The sequence below is a fragment of the Brachycentrus maculatus genome, unplaced genomic scaffold (genome assembly GCF_059751285.1).
Source record: "Brachycentrus maculatus isolate JH-2025_06_01 unplaced genomic scaffold, ASM5975128v1 h1tg000033l, whole genome shotgun sequence".
Classification (NCBI taxonomy): Eukaryota; Metazoa; Arthropoda; class Insecta; order Trichoptera; family Brachycentridae; genus Brachycentrus; species Brachycentrus maculatus.
The window spans coordinates 101,642-124,016 of record NW_028280787.1 but is presented as its reverse complement, the minus strand read 5'-3'; the positions used below and the strand labels follow the sequence as shown (position 1 = coordinate 124,016).

The 22,375-nt window shown below is 33.6% G+C and overlaps 1 protein-coding gene across 4 annotated transcripts in view; it reads right to left on the bottom strand.

Moving 5' to 3' along the window:
* Positions 1–1,853: 1,853 nt before the first annotated feature.
* FoxP (forkhead box transcription factor P) overlaps positions 1,854–22,375 on the bottom strand; it is a 117,343-nt gene continuing 96,821 nt past the window's right edge. For all 4 annotated transcript variants that reach the window (XM_088273554.1, XM_088273563.1, XM_088273571.1 and 1 more), the window contains 3 exons: positions 18,982–19,057; positions 17,617–17,708; positions 1,854–12,622 (listed from right to left, as the gene is read on the bottom strand). In XM_088273554.1, coding sequence (XP_088129680.1) covers positions 12,187–12,622; positions 17,617–17,708; positions 18,982–19,057 — 604 coding nt within the window. In that variant the 3' untranslated portion in view covers positions 1,854–12,186. The remainder of the gene's footprint in view (positions 12,623–17,616; positions 17,709–18,981; positions 19,058–22,375) is intronic.

Sequence of the window (22,375 nt, the reverse complement as noted above, 5' to 3'; positions counted from 1 at the left end):
GGTCTTTTGGTACTACCGATTCACTGATGGGGATCTTCTGAATGAAAGATCTGTGATTAATGAACAGGTCTTTTGGTACTACCGATTCACTGATGGGGATCTTCTGAATGAAAGATCTGTGATTAATTAACAGATATTTGGTACTACCGATTCACTGATGGGGATCTTCTGAATGAAAGATCTGTGATTAATTAACAGATATTTGGTACTACCGATTCACTGATGGGGATCTTCTGAATGTAAGATCTGTGATTAATGAACAGGTTTTTTGGTACTACCGATTCACTGATGGGGATATTCTGAATAAAAGATCTGTGATTAATTAACAGATCTTTTGGTACTACCGATTCACTGATGGGGATCTTCTGAATGAAAGATCTGTGATTAATTAACAGATCTTTTGGTACTACCGATTCACTGATGGGATTTTCTGAATGAACGGATCGTACCCATCTGTATTGCTAAGTCAAAATATATCTAGAAGTTGATGAAAAGATTCACATTAAATCTCCCGTTGGCAGCTTTTTAAAGTATTTTATTGTAACTTTGCTTATTTAAATGATTTTTACTTAATTTTTCGCACAAATCATGTGAATCATTTAAACTTGAAATGGTCATTTAAAGAGAAAAAGAGAAGATCTATCGATTGACTAATTCATATGTATATGTAAGTTATTGTATAATTTAATTTTGATGTAAATAACACAATTTATCGTAAGTGACGTTTCTTAGGTTGCTATTTTTGCTTTTTTTATACACAACATTTTTTTCAGAGGGTTTTTCACAATTTTCTTATAAATTAATAATTTAACACGAGAAGTCACATCACCAGTGCTATTTTCTAAGTGCACTCTTTGTGCTATTTTTAATCTTACGAAGTACCTTTACTTTTTTTTGGAATCATGTTTTTTTGTAATGTGTCTTAAATTTGCAATTTTGTGCTAATTTCCAATAAAAACGACAGCAGACTAGCTGTTATTTTGTGCTAAACACTGACATTAAAGTTCTGTTGATAAATCTGTTGTTATTTTTGACATGGCTCCTTTAAAACCCCTCCCATCTCCTCTCCTGCTCTTCCCGCTGTCGTCTCTCTCCTACACTCTCCTTACATTATTAATCATGGTTTAATAACAATACAGGAAATTTATGAAGGTGAAAGTATTACTTACCAGGCGTCGTGGCGTAGTTAGGAAGACACTCGACTTCAAAGCTGGCGCCATACGTTCGATTCCCGCCAAATGCAAAATTAATTCAAGCAACATTTTGAGTGTGTCCAAATACTTGTTCACAAATCTGGATTATTTCCAATTATAGGAGTTATTTTACATATTTTTTTTTAATATCTCATCAAAGATGAAGAAGAATATGGAAGTCTGGGCATTTACGGGGCTGACGACCGTCATAGGGTGGTTTAAACCAGTATGTATTAAATGTTAAACCGAACACTGATTTTTTGAGTCTACTAAGTTGTATTTTATTATTTTAAACAATTGTCATAAAATTAATTTTATGACAATTGTTTCGCCTAGTTATGACATTTTTAAACTAATGTCGGCAAACGTTCGTTTGAAAATGCCATAATTAGGCAAAACAATTGTCACAAAATTGATTTTTATTTGTTTTTTTTTATAAACAATATAATACAACTTAGTAGACTCAAAAATTCAGTGTTTGATTTAACATTTAATACATAAATTAAAATGGAGTTCTACAAATTAAACGCCGAATCTATGAATACGAAGAAGAGTTGCTTGCTATCGGAAGTCTGTAGCGCATTGCCGTTCCCTAATTCGCAGTGCGCTATGGAGTCCCTAACGGAATTGGCGGTTCAAGGAATGAAAATAAAAATGATATTGATTGTGTAACACCGTTTATTGAATACTTTTATTTCTATTACTGTCATTTCATGGCTAATACATCGTCACTTCACTAATACTCCCGCTCTCTACACGTATATGTACACACCCAAACCCTTAGAGACTAAACAGTAGTTATCGTAGCTAACTTAGGTTAGGTTATGTCTAGTGATTCACCATAGGCTAGGGTTATTCTACAGTGCTAATATATATATTCTGGAATTGTCCGCCAACTCTGTATCGTATAATATTATGCGTCGGTCAGTACGGCTACCGCTAAATGGGACATTTCGTGGATCACACACCAAAGTCGTTGCTACAAAACGTTTCACGAAGATATCACTGGCTCTCAAGTAAGAGTGGAAACTCTCCAATTCTTGAATCACAACTGATTTTAAACATAACGAAATTATTCCAAACTAAATCTCGGACAGCTTTTTTATAGTCGGCTGACGATGACGGCTATGGATCTGTCGTTTTTATGTGTTGTGCAGTGTCTGTCAATGTACAATGTGTTGAGAGGATAAAATAAGATAAAATCATATACACTATTGGTCAGCCTCCGTAGTGTAATGGTCAGCATGCTCGGCTACCGTACTGGAGGTCCCGGGTTCGATTTCCAGGGGAGGATAAATAAATATAAGTGATTTTTTCACTCCAATATTTATTCAATGTTATCCTGGACTGGTACCTGAAGCGGAGGGCTGATCACCTTTCCTTCATGTGGTCATGATCAAGATGTGTTTATATGATAACACTCAAGATAACACTGCGTTTAAATACGTTTATAAATTATCTTGACGATAATTAGGGTTCGATTCCCGGGAGTTTATTTTGACTCTAAGCGCAGAGCTTACCTTTACTTCATGTATTTTATGATCAAGATAACACTGCTTATAAACGATGCAGTGCCCTATACACCATTAGGTGTGGAGAAGGGTTAGAAAGAAAGAATAATTAGGGTTGATAGTTCTAATAAAAAATAAAGGTCTTGCGTGAAGCGATGTAAATCCCCAATCGATTTATACAAATTTAAGCAAATACACCAGAGACAATGAGTAGAGTGCTTGGGGCAACATACTCGTACTAGCTCGTGTCGCTTGTAAGTTGCTAATGTATATGACCCACGTAACGTTTCTGATCGCTGTGGTGGTTGATATGGTCACAGAATACCGAAATGTGCTTTGCGATAATCATATAAGCACTAAAAGTATAAGACTAGCCAACTACAAGTTGCCATCCCTAACCAAAGCAAGAACTGATGCAAGAAATTTTGCAAAACCAAAGAAAACATAAAAAAAAACTGCTAATGACAAATTGATGGCACAATGACAGATCAAAATCGTGTGACGTAACATGGATACGTTTCATCTTTATTACTATATTTCGTTATGTTTAAAATTAATCATTAAACACTTGCTCAGAATAATACCTGATTCTTACATTGCAACTAATATTCCCAGGTATTATTCTGGCCACGGTGGTAGCTGGTATGGTCGCAAAGGGAATTTTCTCTGCTTTGCAGCCATATCAGGACCTACTAAATATTAACATTTCTTGTTACGTGTGTCTTTATTTGTATTTCAATTCTGGGATGAAAATCTTCAGCTAACATTTTGCAGCATTTTGCTGTGTAATCCGATTATGATTTCTACATGGTATAATACTTTTTAATTCTTATGATAATAAGGAAAGTAATTGCATGACTGAGATTAGAATACGGTTAGGAAATATGAACACCTCTTGTTACAGTGATGGCCGAATACAATGCAACGATTTCACATAAAAACTAACCAACGATATTTAATTAGTTTAACATTTATCCTATGTATCGAATTTGAAACTAAATTCAGATACCGATTACAAATTCATTAATACTCAAAAATGAAATATTTACAGTAATGGGAAATGGGAGTACAAAGAGTTCTCGGTTTGCGAAGATTCGTCACCCGTGGTCGATATGGTAGATAAATGCCGGTCGATATGGTGACAAAAAACAAGCTCTGTGACCATATCGGTACAACAAAAATAAGAAATTTAATATTATTGAATTGAAGACGCTAAGGGTGTCAGAAATGAAGACTCTAAGGAGCATATTTGGCAAGAGTCTACGAAATAGAATAAGGAACACCAGGATAAGAGAAATATGCTAGATGGGAGATGTCGTTAGGTGGGGAAGGGAACAAAGGAGACAATGGTATGCACGTGTGAGGAGAATGGAACCATCCAGACTCCCCCACGTTGCACTGCAAGGTAGACAACTCCCGGGCAGACTACCAAAGACATGGATTGACAGCTGGGATCTACATCAGCACGAGGCTAATCCCTCTTAAAAAGGAAGAACAAGAAAGATTGAAGATTTTTGATGATGTCAATGTCCATATCTTCAAAAACTAATATGAGGATCACTGTGTAACACTCTCGGAAGCTGTCACGCTTTATTGAAAGGTCGAATAATGACACACGGCATAGTAAGAGACGTGCATTCTATATAGGCAGAAAAGCAGTTCCTACAAACACGACCAGTGTCTACTATGCCTTATCCTTACCCAGCCCTGTAGTAGCCTACCCAGATTAAAAACTCTGGGAATAGTATCCCAGAAAAACCCTAAGGACCACAATAGTACTCGCTCGCAAATCGAGAACTGTTTGAATCAATCCAAAAAATATACAGAAATGGCTGACATGAGTAATGCTTGTAATAATACGGTTAAATATCGTTAAATCTTGATATGGAAAAAATTACCCTCGATTCCTTGTAAATACTATTTTAACAATAAATTAAAATTTAATACATTGCAATTGAATTATCTACACATTCAAATAAATATAACAATGGGTATTTATAAACTAATTTCACAATTTGGGCTGAAATCACATGCGAAACAGATTTTTGGTCACAACTGTGGCCGAAATGGTCGCAAAGCCTCAAATATTTTGCTCTGTAACCATTTCAACCACTACCGCGACTGTTTAATTTATTATTAACATCGCTATGTAAATGCATTTTGTTGGCTTCCGCAGTATGCGGTTAGCGCGTTTGGTTAGGTCTGGGGCCCCGGTTTCAATTCCCAGGTGGGTCAAAATAAATACAAGTGATTTTTCATCACTGCTCTGAAGTGTAACACTGATCCCCTTGGATTTATATAAATAAAAAGAGAAGTTTTTAAATTACAAATGAATCTGCCATCTCAAATTTCAAATGAAAAAAAATATCAGGAATAAACATAAATTATTTTTAAATTAACTGGAAGATGACCCGTTTATATTCAGTATGAAGAAAATATTATTCTAAAAAAATTAATACATTTAAATAATTTACTTTGATTTCTTAAAAAATCAATATTTTAACATGGTAAATAAATATATAATATGGCCCATATCGAGTAAACGAGGATTCCAAGGCAAGGGAGTTAAATATTTAAAAAATAAATTGTTTTAAAAGAATTGCGACATTTTAAAAGTGCGTTCATATGTTTGTACGCAAATACTGGATTTATCCTCACAAAAGACTAGTTAGCAATATTCTATCGATACCTCAACCGACTTGTCGTTGACTGGTTTCAAGTGATCACTTTATATGCTGTGTAAAGTTCACCATTCCACAAATGATTAAATGACCATATTACTCTTATTATTAAAGTACAATATATATATATATATTTATGTATATATTTCATGGAGGAATGGAAGAACTGGTTGGATGGAAGACGAAAGGTTTTTAAGAAGAGTGAAATAAAATATATTTCTATATTCCTTTCATATTAAAATATGCTTTATTGCTGTTGAGCTATTTATGTTAATATATTATGATTAAGGGTAAAATCCAATATTTGAGTACAATGAAAAAATCATATCATTTACATATTGATGTAAACGCGAAACTTTTCCAATTTCGTATAAAAAGTATACAGCGAGACGCCTAGACTGCCATCTATTGGTAAAAGTATGTATTAACAAATGTCAAAGGTGTAAATTTTCATTTATAGCCAATAACTTGATTCGAGAGCTGTTAGCTATAAACATCAGTATAGCGATAGCATCAGTAAACTGATGCTTTTTTTATTACTTTTCATCTTTATTATTATGTATTAAAGTAATTTTTAAATATTCAATACGTTTTTACATCAAGCTTTCAAACAAGAACCAAAGATGGCAGTAAAGAATGGTGAGTCCCTCAAGTACACATTTCCCTCCCTGTTTTTGCCTTGAAGACTCAATAATTAACGAAAATAATTACACCTTATAAGTATGGCTATTAATATTGACTATTTTTCGATGTCCAAGAAACATACTTAAAAATATTTTGCCAACTACAATATGATTTTCATTTTGTAACTGATGAGAAAAAATTGGAATAATCAAGTATTTAAAATACTTGGGTGTGGTCAGGTTAGGAGCACAGGAAGACGGAGGAAAACTTGGCATGACCAGTTATGTCAAATACTTGAAATCGGCCGGGTCAGAAGTCGGAATAATTGGCAGTTAAGCACGAGATGCACGAATGTGGAATAGGCGAAGATTGTTTGCAAATACAGAGTGGTGTGGCGTCGGGGTTGTGGAGTATCTGTGTACCGGCCAACGTCGGGTTGGAATCGGATCTAGCTGACTAACTGAACTAACTAACTACTAATTTCATTCACTGCGTACAATGGGGCAATTCTAGAAACTTGGTGGTGGTTTTACAAACTTTATTTATTTAGATTGGCAGTGATAGGGACATTGAATTGATGAAACTCCTCAAGAGGTCCCTCACCTGTTGCCCGCTTTTCAGCTTTTAAAGACAACACAGCTGGAGGCACATTGCAGGAGCCTGCATGAAGACTTATCCGACATTGGATCCGTGATAGTTCATAAGGAACTCTCACGGGAGGTGGTATCGTACATGATATTAATACTGAAGAACATTGGTACCATAAACCAAGCTAAGACACAAAATGCCGAACCCTCTTCTAGTGAAACAGAAGACCCATTCAAGACAGTCAGCAGTCCGACTTCTCCTGAGGAGTGCAAAGAGCTTTCCTCCCAGCAATGAGCAAATGCTGACAAGTTCCTGATTGGCCCACACTAGATTATCCCTCCTGTCCCAACACAGATTAAAATAAAACATCTTTTTTTATGTGAGAAGAAACAAAAATCCACGAAATGATTTATAAACCTTGTACATAATAAGAAAGGTAAACTATAAATGCAACTCCCATCTAAAAAAAAGAGACATTGAAAGCTATTAAATGTGAATTCACAGTAAATCGGGATGCAGTTTTGTTTCGCATTTTTCTAATAATTTTTGCAATCTAGCTGATAAAATAAAATTGCTTTGCAAGAGAGGTCTGTCAGGCAGCCTGGATGCTTCTGTATCAGATCCGGGAATGCGGTTGGGAGAGCTTTCAATGAGAGAACAAATATCAGGTTTTATCGTGAATATCGAGAAATTTATATAATAAATGCATGGGGTACTTTTAAGGTGGAGACTGACCGGAGCATTTTGTCATAACGAAACAAGTTTTGATGCAAGCATTCAGGCAGTCAGTACAGCGAGCCGAGCGCTCCATCCATAGTTTCGGATGTTCAGTGACGCTCGCCGCAAGCGATGTTACGACATTATGTTACAACGAAATGCTTCGGTCAGTCTTAACCTTTTAATGTATTACATACAGTGATAAACAGTATTTTTTTTTGTAAATCATTTTTTCTTACAATTAATTTTCAAATAAGTAGGTTGATAATTATTCTAAAATCTAACGCTTATATTTACAGTACTATGAAAACTATTTTAGAGTCCAAAGACAATTATTTGATTATTTCTATAAATTATAACTGATTGTTTGAGAGATTCCTAGTTTTATACATGTATATCTGATTTTAATAACCGAATTGTCTGAATTCGTTCACTAATATGCCAGGTCCACCTCCGTGGTTAGGGCGTTCGTCTACCGCGCTCTAGCGGTATATCTAGGAATAAAAATAAATAAAGTCTTCTTCTTCTTCTTCTAACCCTTATCCGCACCCAATGGTGCATAGGGCACTGCATTGTATAGAAGCAGTGTTATCTTGATTGTTAAATACACGAAGGAAAGGCGATCAGCCTTCCGCTTCAGGTACCAGTCCTCTAGGTCTCAGCTTCAATTCCCAGAGGAATCAAAATAAAAGTGTTTTTGACCGTAAGATTTATTTAATATCACCCTGGACTGGTACCTGAAGCGCAGGACTCATCACCTTGCCTTCATGTCATTAACGTTTGAGATAATACTGCGTCGATACGATGCAGTGCCCTATGCACCATTGGGTGCGGATAAGGGTTAGAAGAATGTATCAAGTTCTTATTTTTTGAGTTAGGTGGTCATTTTTAAAAATTTAGAGTTGTAGTTGTATAAGTTGTGAAAACAATCCAATATTTTTACTCAATTTTTTATTTGTGTGGGAAGATAAAATACTGATATTATAATATTAAAGATTTAAAATGATTTTTTCTAAAGAAGTTTATGTCTTCCTCCAAATCTCATAATTTTGTATTGTTTCGAAGTTAACTAATCTGAATTTGTTTAATTTTATAAATAAATATAAATTTAATTTAAGGCCTGTCGCAACGCTGTATTTTCATAGATAATTCTTTTACTCACAAGTAGGAATATATAATAAAGTTTGAGCCTACATAGGGCCGTGATTAGCGGCGTTGCATAATCCACAGCTAGATATCAGTGTCACTTGTACGTGAGGTAATTCAATTAAAGACGTGCACACTCAACCCCACCTTGACAGAATAAAAGAGGCGTCAGAAGACCTAAAAAAATGGTCCGACAACGTAGTCGCTGTGGGGGGTAGAAACTGGCTGCAAGCAGCAACCGACCAGAGAAAATGGAAAGAAGGGGAAGAGGTCTTATTATCTAGCAGTGGAGGACAGAGGGCTCATGAAGAAGAAGAAGAAGTATAATGAATGATAAGGAGAGTGTTGTTTTATCATACCACAGTTAACACTACTTTTAATATACAAAATTAACTCTTATACTTTTTGTCAGTGGAGAACAGACGTCTAGAGAAGAAGAAGAACACACTCAACTTAAGGTTTGGAATAATAATAAAAAAAGTCTTCTTCTTCTAACCCTTATCCGCACCCCAATGGTGCATAGGGCACTGCATCGTATGGAAGCAGTGGTATCTTGATCGTTAAATACACGAAGGAAAGGCGATCAGCCTTCCGCTTCAGGTACCAGTCCAGGGTCATATTAAATAAATATTAGAGTGAAAAATCACTTATGTTTATTTGACCCCTCCCTGGAAATCGAACTTGGGACCTCCAGCATGGCAGCCTAGCGCGCTAACCACTACACTATGGAGGCGAAATAAATTAGGAAACTGAAACTTGAGCCGTCTTATTTTATAAATATATGTATCGTTCGTAAAATAAATATGTATGAAAATATTACGTTGCGATGAGACCGGATATCGTACTGAGTTCATTGATTGAAATGAATAAATAATGTGACATATGTACATTTTATGATTCGAATGGTTATAAATGCTACAATTTTCCTACTTATTAACGGTAATAGTGCAATAGACATTAATACATAAATAATAAAGTCCAATTAAAATATTAAAAATGGCAGAAATATGTAAAGATAATATTTCAACTTTCAAGTCAAAAATATTATTAAAATTTTTGAAATGAAATATATTGAAATCCTGCACTGTCATTTTTTATACACTGATCTCCCCATTTATATTGTAGATAAGTTCAAACTGTAAAAGAGGATAATAAAATAAATATTAACACATTGTCGGCGGGACACGGCATTTGCTGTTTTTCGCGGACTGTCGGTCAACTGCGGGACACGGCAAATGCCGTTTTTGTCGACTGTTGGCTATCAGCGGGAAACGGCAATATACAGGTTTGTTATCAGCCTGAAATAAAACGCGTTGAAGGGTAATCTGCTACCTGGGTGCTAGGCGATAGTCTGTTGACGTTATTTGAGATGCCTTGTCCGGATTGGCTAGTGTGTCGCTTGTAAAGGCATCGCCAGAAATCTAAAGTTTTTATGCGATCTCAATCTCCAGTTTAGTTTGAGTCATTTCACGTACTGGACTATTTTTCATACCGCACGCACTGTTAAGTTTACTGTTTGGTATTTTACTATTTGAATATATTAGCATTGTATAGGGAATGATACCTCGGAGGGGAAGACTATTTTTAGAGCTTGCAATGCTTCTTAATTTGTGAAATACGGAAAATTTTTGATTATAATTTATTTTTATTGATCAAATGTCATATATGATTTCTTTAATCGAAAATATTATTTGGTTTAGAGTGTCACTTTTAAGAAAGCGATATATTTTTGCGGTAATCGCGAAAAACGTCCGCTATAGGCTAGAGTCTATTGTTCGAAGTGCCCGACTACAATGTGTTAAAATAAAGTTTTACTTGTTAAATACCATTGTTTCTAAAAATCTATTGTGACACGTATTTCGATGCATTCTGCATCATTTTCAAATGGCGTATGTGATGAAAAGTCTAAATTTTAGAGTTGTGCCACAATAAATTATAAGAAATAGTGGTATTTACCAAGTAAAACGTAAATTAAAAATGGATAGATGTTACTACAAAGTGACTGCCGGGTCAATTAATGAAAAATGAAATTATGGTAGATACATAGGTTTCCTTGTATAAAAACCAATTCAAGATATCTAAAAATTAAATTTGTTATTAAAAAAATATATTAAATAATAATGGAACACCGGGATAAGAGAAATATGCGAGTGTATAACATTGCATCGATATGAAACAGTACCCTATGCACCATTGAATGCGAATAAGGGTTAGAAAAATTTAATTTTCGAAACGTATTTCATACATGGATGGATATTCTAAATTACCTACAAATTGCGCGCTACTAATCTTTGAAGTATTTATTGTTGTCTTCGATATTTTATACGCGAGGGGAGGGGGGGAGGGGGGGTGTCGACGTTTGAAACGTCATCATAATGGCAACCAATGACGAGCCGTTTAATGTTTCCTCATTTTTAAAACAGAAAATAATAAATGAATAAAAAAATACTTTCACGTATTAAAAGTAATATCATTGTATTGATAAAATGTACTTGAAATATTAAGTACATTTATCGATTTGGAACAAAGGCCCTATTGGCTTAGATAGATAGATACTGAAATGCTATGATAACGTGTAAATCAATGAGATTCTACAGTAATTCATCATCACACGGAAATCCGTATAAAAATTCAAATAAACATATGTTTGCCTTGCACTTAACAAGTAACTATCGATTAAACCTAAATGTAACGATTGTAATTAAGTATACAAAACATTTATCATTATTCCGGGTGCATTTCCGATGCAGATATGCCTTTTATTGATACAGTTTTAATATAATCATTAAATCTATTCATATTTTACTTTATAAGTCACCATATAACGTATCTACACCATTTACATTTAATAAAAATCGTCGCAAATCATAAAAACGTCAATAAACAATAATTATCTATCTTTGTTGCAGTAAGATTGGAACTTAATGCTCAAAGCTTAAAACTCAAGGTTTATAGCACAAAACTCAAAGCTCACAGCTTAAAACTCAAGGTTTATAGCACAAAACTCAAAGCTCACAGCTTAAAACTTAAGGTTTATAGCTTAAAACTCGGAGCTCACAGCTTAAATTACTTTTTGAATTGATTGTGGATACATTTTAACGCTTGTACTGCAATTTTTACACAACCAAGAACAGTTAATCAAAATACCTTTCTCTTTTTGAAGAAAAAAACACCTTTTTGTATCAATTAAATATGTCGCTTTTCTGTGTTGGTTGTTAATTATCAATCCAACAATGTTCAATCACTGAATTTTTAAAATTGTCATACTAAACTTTAATAAAACTGTTATGACCATTACAAATTATCCTTTTAACATACAATTTACAATGTTTATTAATAATTTTATAAATGCAGAGTAAAGTACAATTTACTTTGTAAGAAAAAAGGAATGTAAAAATACTATTATTATTTGTACAGTAAATAAAATTAAAAATATCACTACGAAGAAAATATTTTCTACAAAAGAAGCTGATAGAACAAATCTGTATTTGGTATACGATTAGTTAATTATAACAATATACACATCACGAATCTACTTATATAAAAAACGAAAACAAAAAACAACAGGACTGTGTCGAATTGTATAAATATTAATAAATATGAAACAACAACCTGTCAAAGCTAACACCAGACAAACATTGGCACGATTCTCATAAATATTACGTTAATTTTTAGTTTTTTTTGGTAACTAAAGATTAAATTCAGCTAATAATACTTCCATACGGATCAGTTGATTTTGTCGGAGTGCGATGGATCGGCGTTGGATCCATTGTTGTTGAGGGATAAGTTTTCCGCTTCTTCTATGTCGTCGTCTTCATCGTCCATCATGTCGACTATGGGTCCGTCGGCCGACTTGGCTCTGACTTGACTTCTTCCCGCGTCGTCGCAGTTGTTGACGTCTCTTTCCTCGTGACCTTGGCGATGGTAGGCCTCGCTCTCGTACTCCAAGGGTTGGTGGTAGTCGGGCTTGTACTCGTGCTTCGGGTGATGCTGCGGATGGGTGGAGAACTCGTTCTTCAAGTTGAAGATGTTGGGCTTCACGTCCAACTGCTCGTGGTGACGGGTCGGAGGACCGTCTGACGAAGAACTGAGGTTCTCCGGCTTGATGTCGCTGTTAGCGTGGCTCTGTAGAGAGTGGCTGTAGCCGTTCATGAGACTCGACCTGAAAGAAATTTCATCGATGTAAACCGAGAAAGTTTAGACAGCAGCAGGCAGCGCTATGTGCAGGACAGTCAAGGGATAACTGGAGAAAAGTCATAGCTTAAACAAGGATCACACTTCTAATTAAGAGGGAGAAGAAGAAACTAAGAAGTTTAACAGATTTAAAAACATGGATCATAGCAGCATCTTGAAGTCAATGAGTCGACCTGGTACTTACCAGGGCGACATAAAACTTTTATTTTTTAGTTGTTCATATATTTTTTCCCGGTTATTTATTGGTGTTATAATAACCTGATAAATGCCTGTAACTGTCAATTAAAAACATAAAAAAACTTAGCCTATTATCTTGAGGACTTGATTTCCAAGAGGGAATTATTCGCACTAGTTGTTTAAACATTTTCTGCATATTTAATATACCGCAGTATTTAATGACATGACAAAAGCCTTTATCCCGTACATCACACGTTGCCCATATTTTTATATCTTCAAAAAAGCATGAATAAACTTGTTGTTGTATGATAAAATAATTTAAGTGGTTGATTATTGAAAGTATCACACATTAAATGGTTTGAATTTGCAAAAAAATAATTAAAAAAATTGTAGAAAACAATCACGTCTACAATCCTAGTAGAGTATCCTCTTCATCATTGGTAGAAAAAACACTGGCCAACAATGATTTTGTAACTGAAATTTTGATGACTGATTTGGACTAAGTTAATCGTTCTTATTCAAAGTCTATATTGTAACAATATTGTATCACGTCAAGAAGTCATATTATTGTTTGTATGGACTCCATATGTTGAAACCGTAATATTGGTTGGTATCTAGACATGCTTTAGTCTTAAGGTCTAAGGGATTCAAAAAAGTATTGATAATTATGGAGTAACAGTGGAAATATGTTAACTTATTCATATTGAATACGATAGCATCATATGTTTGCATGTATTTATACATAAATAATAAGATAAGCTTTAGTCAACACCAGAATTAAAAATATCCATAACTAAAAAATCTGACACGCTACATTTTTTTGCTTTCGTTTTTGAATTCAGCTATGCAAAGTGCATAAAGATCAGGTTACAAAATAAAAGTTGTAAATTGCTGGCCAGTGTAATTAGAAGAAGAAGAATTATCTTATTTTTTCAATAAAGCATGTATAAACAGAAGTGGGTATAATAAAGAGCCATGTGAAAAACGACTGATGAAAAAAAAATCTCATCAGAGCTTCTAACTAAACAATGTTTTTTTTGCTATAGGTAGGCCTGATTTTTACAAACAGAAAAATTGAAATAAAACTTTAAAATGAATGATTAAAAGTATGTTTCGCTTGTCTGAACAAATGAACTGGACATTGTTTAAAGTACAACGTTCATTTGCGTGTTCTGGCCTGTAATATTGGTCTATCTATTGTGAACTATCCTCCAACCCCTGTTCTCTGAATACATCTCTCTGTAATCTGTGTGCAAAGCAGATTATTTTTCAGAGAATAAAGCAACGTGCGGGGTTCATAGAGACCACGACATGTCTACAGTCACTAGTCAATATATTGTCATGTGTACATCACGTTTTTATCGTAAAACATGAGCTTTGTAGCAGGTACAAACCAATATAAAAAATACAATAAAATTGTTCTACCAAAAAAATATTTTTTAAATTGTAAATAGTTTATACCTAATCCTCATCTTTGGTGAAGATTAAAGTGAATGATTACTATTTATTTTATTTTTTATTTATTTATAAAAATAGCCCCAATATTTTTCCCTACATAATAACAGACTTAAATCCATGGATATTCAGATGATATTATGGTATTTACTACTGGGAACAGAGTGAATGGTGCACTAAAATCAGTTTTAGCAAATAAAAATCTATCAGCGGAAGCTAAACTGGCAGTACATAATGGAGTTCTGGTTCCAACCCTTATGTATGGAAGCGAAGCATGGAGTTGGCAAAAGAAGGATGAAAGCAGACTGAATGGAGTCGAAATGCGATCCCTCAGACGAATGTGTGGCAAAACGATGATTGATAGATGTTCGAATGATGAAATAAGGAAAGAATGTAAGGCTGAGATAAGCATTATCGATAAAATTAAGAAAGGTGTGTTGAGATGGTTTGGACATGTGGAGCGTATGAGTGAAGAAAGAACGGTTAAACAAATTTATGGGGCGAATGTAGTTGGAAAAAGAAGCAGAGGACGACCGAGGAAAACTTGGCACAATCAGGTATGTCAAATACTTGAAAGCGGCCGGGAAACTTTTATTTATGTATAATTTTTATTTATAATAACTTTTTTTATATATATGTAATCTGATATTATTAGACTGTCAAACATTTTTATTTTAAATAAAATTTCTTTGATATAAAAGGATGATATTTTTTTAAATGATTTTGCTAATACTTTGTGGCATATTTTATAAACTTTATAAAATTAATAAAACACAAACTTTGAGTTTAATTTTTAGCATTTCCATTTTTAGTACTAATTATAACTGGTTTTGACAAACACCTTGTCTTTTTCAGGGATAGATGAGTACGTATTCATATCTGAAGAAGTTATTTATCGAAACCGGTTAGAATAAAAGTGCCAAAAGTGGTTATTAACAATGTTTGTGTTTTAATAATTTTACAGAGATAATAATTATTCCAATTTGATTTTAATATCTATATATAATAAGATAAATACGTTTGGTTTGGTATTTGAACTTAAAATAAAGTCATCTAAATTTATCTAAATCTAAGTTTATCATGAATGAAAATAGTTTTTTTTTCATAATTAATATTTGAAGCACTAACTTTGTGATTTTCCATTTTATAAATAAAATGGAGCTTTGTTTTAAAATCACTATAAATATTTTATTATAACATAATTATAATGTCTACCGGTTTCCAAGCTAACCGCTTCATTATCAAGACCATAGTGATTTTAAAACAAAGTTACATTTTGATTATTTGTTATTTTTTTAGTTATTTTTAGTACAGGAACATTATTATTTTTCGTTACTGTGTTTTTTTTGGAAGTTCAAATAAATTTTAAAAAGTTTATGTTTCAAGAAACGCTGGTTAAGTACCACTGCCCACTGTCTAGTACTTGGTGCAGAATGTTTACACGTTTCAGTACCGAGTCAAGTAGTGCTTTACTCCCTTCAAAGTACCCGTGTATTAAAAAACCTTGATCTCGTGGAATTATAAGCTTTATTCTCCACAATTTTTCAGTATGTTACAGGTCAATTTATCGTCATGACAATGTACTGCAAAGGGATGCAATCGCTAGATGATGTCGAGATTTTGCCTTAATATAACTTATTTGTTTCGTGTTCTGGAATAATGTAAAACAATTCTTTGATTTATGTATTAATTTTTAAATCAAACACAGATTTTTTGAGTCTACTAAGTTGTATTTTATTAACAAAAACACATAAAAAATTAATATTGTGATAATTGTTTCGCCTAGTTATGGCATTTTCAAATGAATGTTTCAAAACGCCATAACTAGGCGAAACAATTGTCACAATATTAATTTTTTATTTGTTTTTGTTAATAAAATACAACCAAGTAGACTCAAAAAATCTGTTCGATTTCAAAATTAATATACAAATTAAAATGGAGTTCTACAAATTAAACGCCGAATCAATAAATAATAATTCTTTGCGCCTGATTTTGCTCAGTTTTCAGACATAAAGAGACGTATAGGCCGGCCCCAGAAAAAAATGGGCCGATGACATTGTTCGCGTTGCGGATAGTAAGTGGATTGAAAAAGCTCAAACAGAAGACTGGGAAAAATAATTGCAGCATCCAGAAGAAGCTACATCTAGCAGTAAAAAGATGACTGACAAAGAAAAAGAAGAAGAATACAGTATTATATTACAAGGCAGCGTGGAAGTTAAACGCAGCATAGGAAGGAGGCATATATCCTGGCTGGGCAGCCTGAGAGAGTGGTTCCACTGTAGCACTGAGGCGCTGTTTAGAGCAACTGCAGACAGAGTATTGGTATGATGATTGCCAACCTTTAGCGTGGAGTACCACAATAAGATGAAGGATACAGTATTATATTACAAGGCAGCGTGGAAGTTAAACACAGCATAGGAAGAAGGTATTTGTCCTGGCTTGGCAACTTGAGAGAGTGGTTCCACTGCAGCACTGAGGCGCTGTTTAGAGCAACAGCAGACAGAGTATTGGTATGATGATTGCCAACCTTTAGCGTGGAGTACCACAATAAGATGAAGGATACAGTATTATATTACAAGGCAGCGTGGAAGTTAAACACAGCATAGGAAGAAGGTATTTGTCCTGGCTTGGCAACTTGAGAGAGTGGTTCCACTGCAGCACTGAGGCGCTGTTTAGAGCAACAGCAGACAGAGTATTGGTATGATGATTGCCAACCTTCAGCGTAGAGTACCACAATAAGATGCAGAATACAGTATTGTATTACAAGGCGGTGTGGAAATTACACGCAGCATTGGAAGGAGGCGTATATCCTGGCTTGGCAACTTGAGAGAGTGGTTCCACTGTAGCACTGAGGCGCTGTTTAGAGCAACTGCAGACAGAGTATTGGTATGATGATTGCCAACCTTCAGCGTAGAGTACCACAATAAGATGCAGAATACAGTATTGTATTACAAGGCGGTGTGGAAATTACACGCAGCATTGGAAGGAGGCGTATATCCTGGCTTGGCAACTTGAGAGAGTGGTTCCACTGTAGCACTGAGGCGCTGTTTAGAGCAACTGCAGACAGAGTATTGGTATGATGATTGCCAACCTTCAGCGTAGAGTACCACAATAAGATGCAGAATACAGTATTGTATTACAAGGCGGTGTGGAAATTACACGCAGCATTGGAAGGAGGCGTATATCCTGGCTTGGCAACTTGAGAGAGTGGTTCCACTGTAGCACTGAAGCGCTGTTTAGAGCGACTGCAGACAGAGTATTGGCATGATGATTGCCAACCTTCAGCGTGGAGTGACACAATAATAAGATGAAGAAGTAATATATATATACCTGTACTCTTCATGAAGAGCGTGATAGTCTTCAGGACCTCCTCCGTGTTCCTCAGCCCCGAGGTAGGGCAGACTGCATTCCTCCATCATACCCTGATCAACAAATACACCAAGTGTTATTCAGTATAATACCAATGCACCAATTGTTATTTAGTAATAAGTAGTTCATAATTTTTTTATATGCTAAATACTTACTGTTATTCTAAATTTAATGTTGGAATTGGGAAGATACCGTCAGTCATATTACTGTCGATTCAACCCTTTCCACTCTGACCATTTTTTCTCATAACTGATCAGCTACTCTGATCAAAAAATGCGACGTTTTTCTACCATTAAAATAAATATTTTGGTTCCCTAATTTTGAGACACTCTGTCTGGCAATTCATATGACCATGTTAATTAAGATCGAATGTATTTATCTGAAATATTTTTTGGTAGAATATACTTGGGTGATAGAGAAATCAGTGATTAAAGTTATACCTGCGCCAGGCCAGACATTGTGGCCCACGGAGCTATCTACTAGAATCATACGGGCCAGAGTCGTAAGAGTTAAAAATGAGTCAACAATTTATCTTAATGGTGATGGGATTGAACTATATATATATATATCGTAGTCATACAGGAGAAAGTGACCAAGTGCATTGTTTTACAAAAACGTGATCATTGACTATTTGATATCTTACTAGCTTAATATTGCCCTGAAAAAATCCCAAAGGATTTAAAACTTGGAAGTATAATATATTGACTAGTTAAAAATGACTAACTGCATTGGTGTTTATTTTATTGCCAAGCAATAGTGACTTAAATGGCCCTCCTGAACATTTTACGTTTTGGTAGTTGGTCACTTTCTCCTGTACGACTACGATATATTTCTGTGATTTTATTTTGTAATACATTATTTTTTCTTCTAAAAACACTATTTTTCCATATTTAATGTTCGAATTGGGACCATACTAACGGTTGCAATATTGTCGATTTAAGTAAGTGTTTAGAATTGAATGTAATGGTTATGAAATTGAACCTTATATCTTCGTAACTATATTTTTTTTAAATGAGTACAAATTGCTTTCGATGGCTGTGCAACCCTAACGAACTCTGAACCAGACTTGTCAGGATCAGACAAATTTGAACAGGCAATCAACGCTGTACCCAATGGAGTGTCAAACCTTCGACTAACTTTTATTATGCAGATGAAAATATATCTGTGATTCTCAAAACCAGTTGTGTTTACATTAATAAAATCAAAAAGTGGTGTTATACTATATAGTGTTTTACTTTTAAATTGAAATCATCATATTATTCCACAAAGACATGTCAAATCAAAAAATTAATTTTTTATTATTCATTAAACGTGTTGATCACTTACTTGGAGGTTTCTCTTCATTGCCTCACTATACCCTTGAGGGCTATGGAGCATTGGAGGACTCTGGGACATCATACACCTATAGTACAACATTGATTAGAATAAAGAAAAAAAGGTTTGATTTTCATTTTTCTTATTTTGTATTCAAATTCGTCACTTGACCATTTTTAGAGTATTTGACCACGTTTATAGCTTTAATACAAATACTTTTAATTTTAACAATATTTAAATTTAATATTTTCATTTTATTTTACAAGAAAAGAAAAGAAAACAACAAAACAAGAAAATTTTATTAAAAATTTATATTAAAAAAAAACTTTAATAAAAAGCATTAAAAAAACTTTTTAACTGTGGATTTTATGCACATATTTATTTACGTTAATTTTTGTGGTCATTTATTTTTTTAATATTGCAAAAGTTAAAAACAACAAAATCTCATAATTTTGTTTTTTTTTAATTAAGTTATTTTTTCGTCTTTTACATACTCGTATTATAAAAGCAATATTAGAAAATATATTATGTCTTTGATATTTGACAGTTTGCATACCATACCCATCGATTGTGTCTTAAAGTAATGTGTGTTTATGTCTCATTTGTGTGGTGATTGTGTTCATATTTGGGATATTCATATTGTGTGTCGGATAAAGATGAAAAATATTTGAAAAAGAATAAAAGATTTTTAAAAATAGATAAAAGGAGTCGAAAAAGATGTTAAAAAAGTCATGCGAGTTAGAAAAAAGAGTCAAAAAATCTAAAGCGTGCAGATATAGAGAATACAGAGAATATACAAAGATGCAAAGAGAATAAAAAAGTAATTAAAAGTATCGGACTTACCTTTGCTCTAAACAGCGCCATTTTATTAAAAATATACTAAAAATTGATGAAATCAAAATTTTAACTTCAATAATTTGCTTAATTACGTGTAAGTTTTAAAAACGTGACATATATATAGTTTAAATATGCCAATACGCTTCCTTATCCGGTTTTGTATGAAACTGCACTGCCATCTATAAATTAGGTGTCCAAATATTTTAATAACGAGACATATTACCAAATACTTTGTTTTTTGTGTAAATAATGTGATAATATAATATGTCAAGTCGTCTTTTTACGGATGAAATACAGAATAAACACAGAAATAATTAAATTTACGCGAAAATCACTAAGAAAATAGATGATAATGACAATGACGATAACAATGACACGCTGAAAACAAAGATGGCGGCTGTGAATAATATGACCCTTTAAATATAGATGGCAGTCAAGCATAATATTTTCATAGTTATCTCTTATGTTTTTGCACAGTATTAACACATTAAAACGTATTAGAAATTTAATTGTATTTTTATCGTGTAGTAGCATTTTTCGTTGACTTGTCTAAAATTTATGGACGACATGTCTTGAAGTTTAATTTCTATATACCATATCAGTTTGAGTATAGAGTATTGTGAACTATTTTTGAGAAATTGACGAATTCACAGTACATTTTTACGCTTTTTTGAGTGGCCACTTCAACGGCTGCAGAATTTTTATTAATTTTTTGTCTAAACGAATTAGGAAATATTTGTGCAAAAGAAATTTTTTAGACGATTAAGATGTGAATTTCGTCGATTTGGCAGGAAAATATGCGTAATTACTCACGCATGTTTAAAACCAACAAAAAACCTATTAAATTAAAAAAATATATATTCAATTCTTGGCCATCTTTTAACAGATAGGTGACAAGAAGAGGGCTCATCTTCTTTTTAGAAGAGGCTTACATCCACAAAAAGAAGAAGAAGAGAAGATATCAAAAATCTTTCCTAAGAAAAGCGTACTCATTCTGATAAGAGAAACAATTTGGATATATAAAATTTAATCTGTAATATTGAATACATACAAATTAACCATAAAATACACCTCCGTAGTGCAGTAGTCAGCGCGTTTCGCTACCGTACTGGAGGTCCCGGGTTCGATTCCCAGGGGGGTCAAAATAAATATAGGTGATTTTCACTCTCATATTTATTTCATATCACCCTGGACTGGTACAAGAAGCGCAGGGCTGATCACCTTGCTTTCAATTGCAATTCACTTGCAATTAACATAACTTTGCGTCACTACGCTAGTGCCCTATGCACCATTGGATGCAAATAAGGTTTAAAAAACATTTAAAATATTATTACGATGAAAATTAATTTACATATTTTTTTTAACTCTCGTCTGAAAAAAAAACTGTCGTCAGTGTAAACAATTTTGTACATACGAAATCACGCTGTTGGTGGTACCCATTTCTCCGACTCCACCTCCCAAGTTCCTGAAAACCTGCAAACTATACAATCTCCTAACAACTTCTATGTTCCTGTCTTCCGGATCAAATACTAGAGCAAACACAGAACATTACAGCACTCAGCCCAACAGAACAACGACTTAGCAAGACAAACAATACCGAACCAAACCAAACACCAAACGGATTCATCAAGTCATTCTGCCCACATCGTTTCTATACAAATCGATCAAAATATCAGAAAAAACTACAACATACAATATTTTTCTTTCTCGAATATATCCTCAAACATGTATCATATTAATAATAAAACAACAACTATGTTTTTTGACTGAGATGTCAGAAAAAACTGTTGTGTATAATTTTTTTAAATAATTATTTAAATTAAAGGTCTTGATGTAAAAGATGTATTGTTATTTCCTTTTTTATGAAAGAAGATGGAAGTCTGAGCATCATTGAGCTATAGCCTGGCTTAAGCTAGCCAAATGCCTCATTAAAAATGTTAAAAACACAGTAAGGCAGGGGTTGATAATCATGATTTTATATAATTTTTCTGATAAAGTAAGATTTGATTTGAATGAATTTAATTAGTGCATTATAATAACGTATAGTTTATAATTTAAAACTTAAAAGGATTGGATATCAATGAATTCAATAAACTATTTAACAATGTTGAGAAAATAAACAAACATATCGCTCACTCCTTTCAAGAACGTCATAAATAAAAAATTGTCAATTTTCAGTTGTGCATGTTTTCGGAATGCCCAGAAAATGTACTACATCCCAGCAAAAGAGGCATATTTTTAACTTAATATTTACCCGCTACAGGGCAGAAAGTGTTGTTTTTGCATTTTGAAGAAAAGGTCTTGTTTAATTATTTTTTTAAATATACTAAATATTTTTCAAATGGAGAAAAAACCTTCAGGTTTTACCTAAAAAGGTCTGTTGCACAGTAAAAAGTTCAATAAGTGGCTTGATATTTATTTTTAACACATTGCATTATTTTTTTTAAATTTAAAAAATGTTCTCCTGAAAAATCAAGTTTTTTGATTTATGACGTTCTTGAAAGGAGTGAGCGATATGTATTTTCTGCGTAAATTATACATTATAACTCATTGGTTTAGTTGGTCAAAT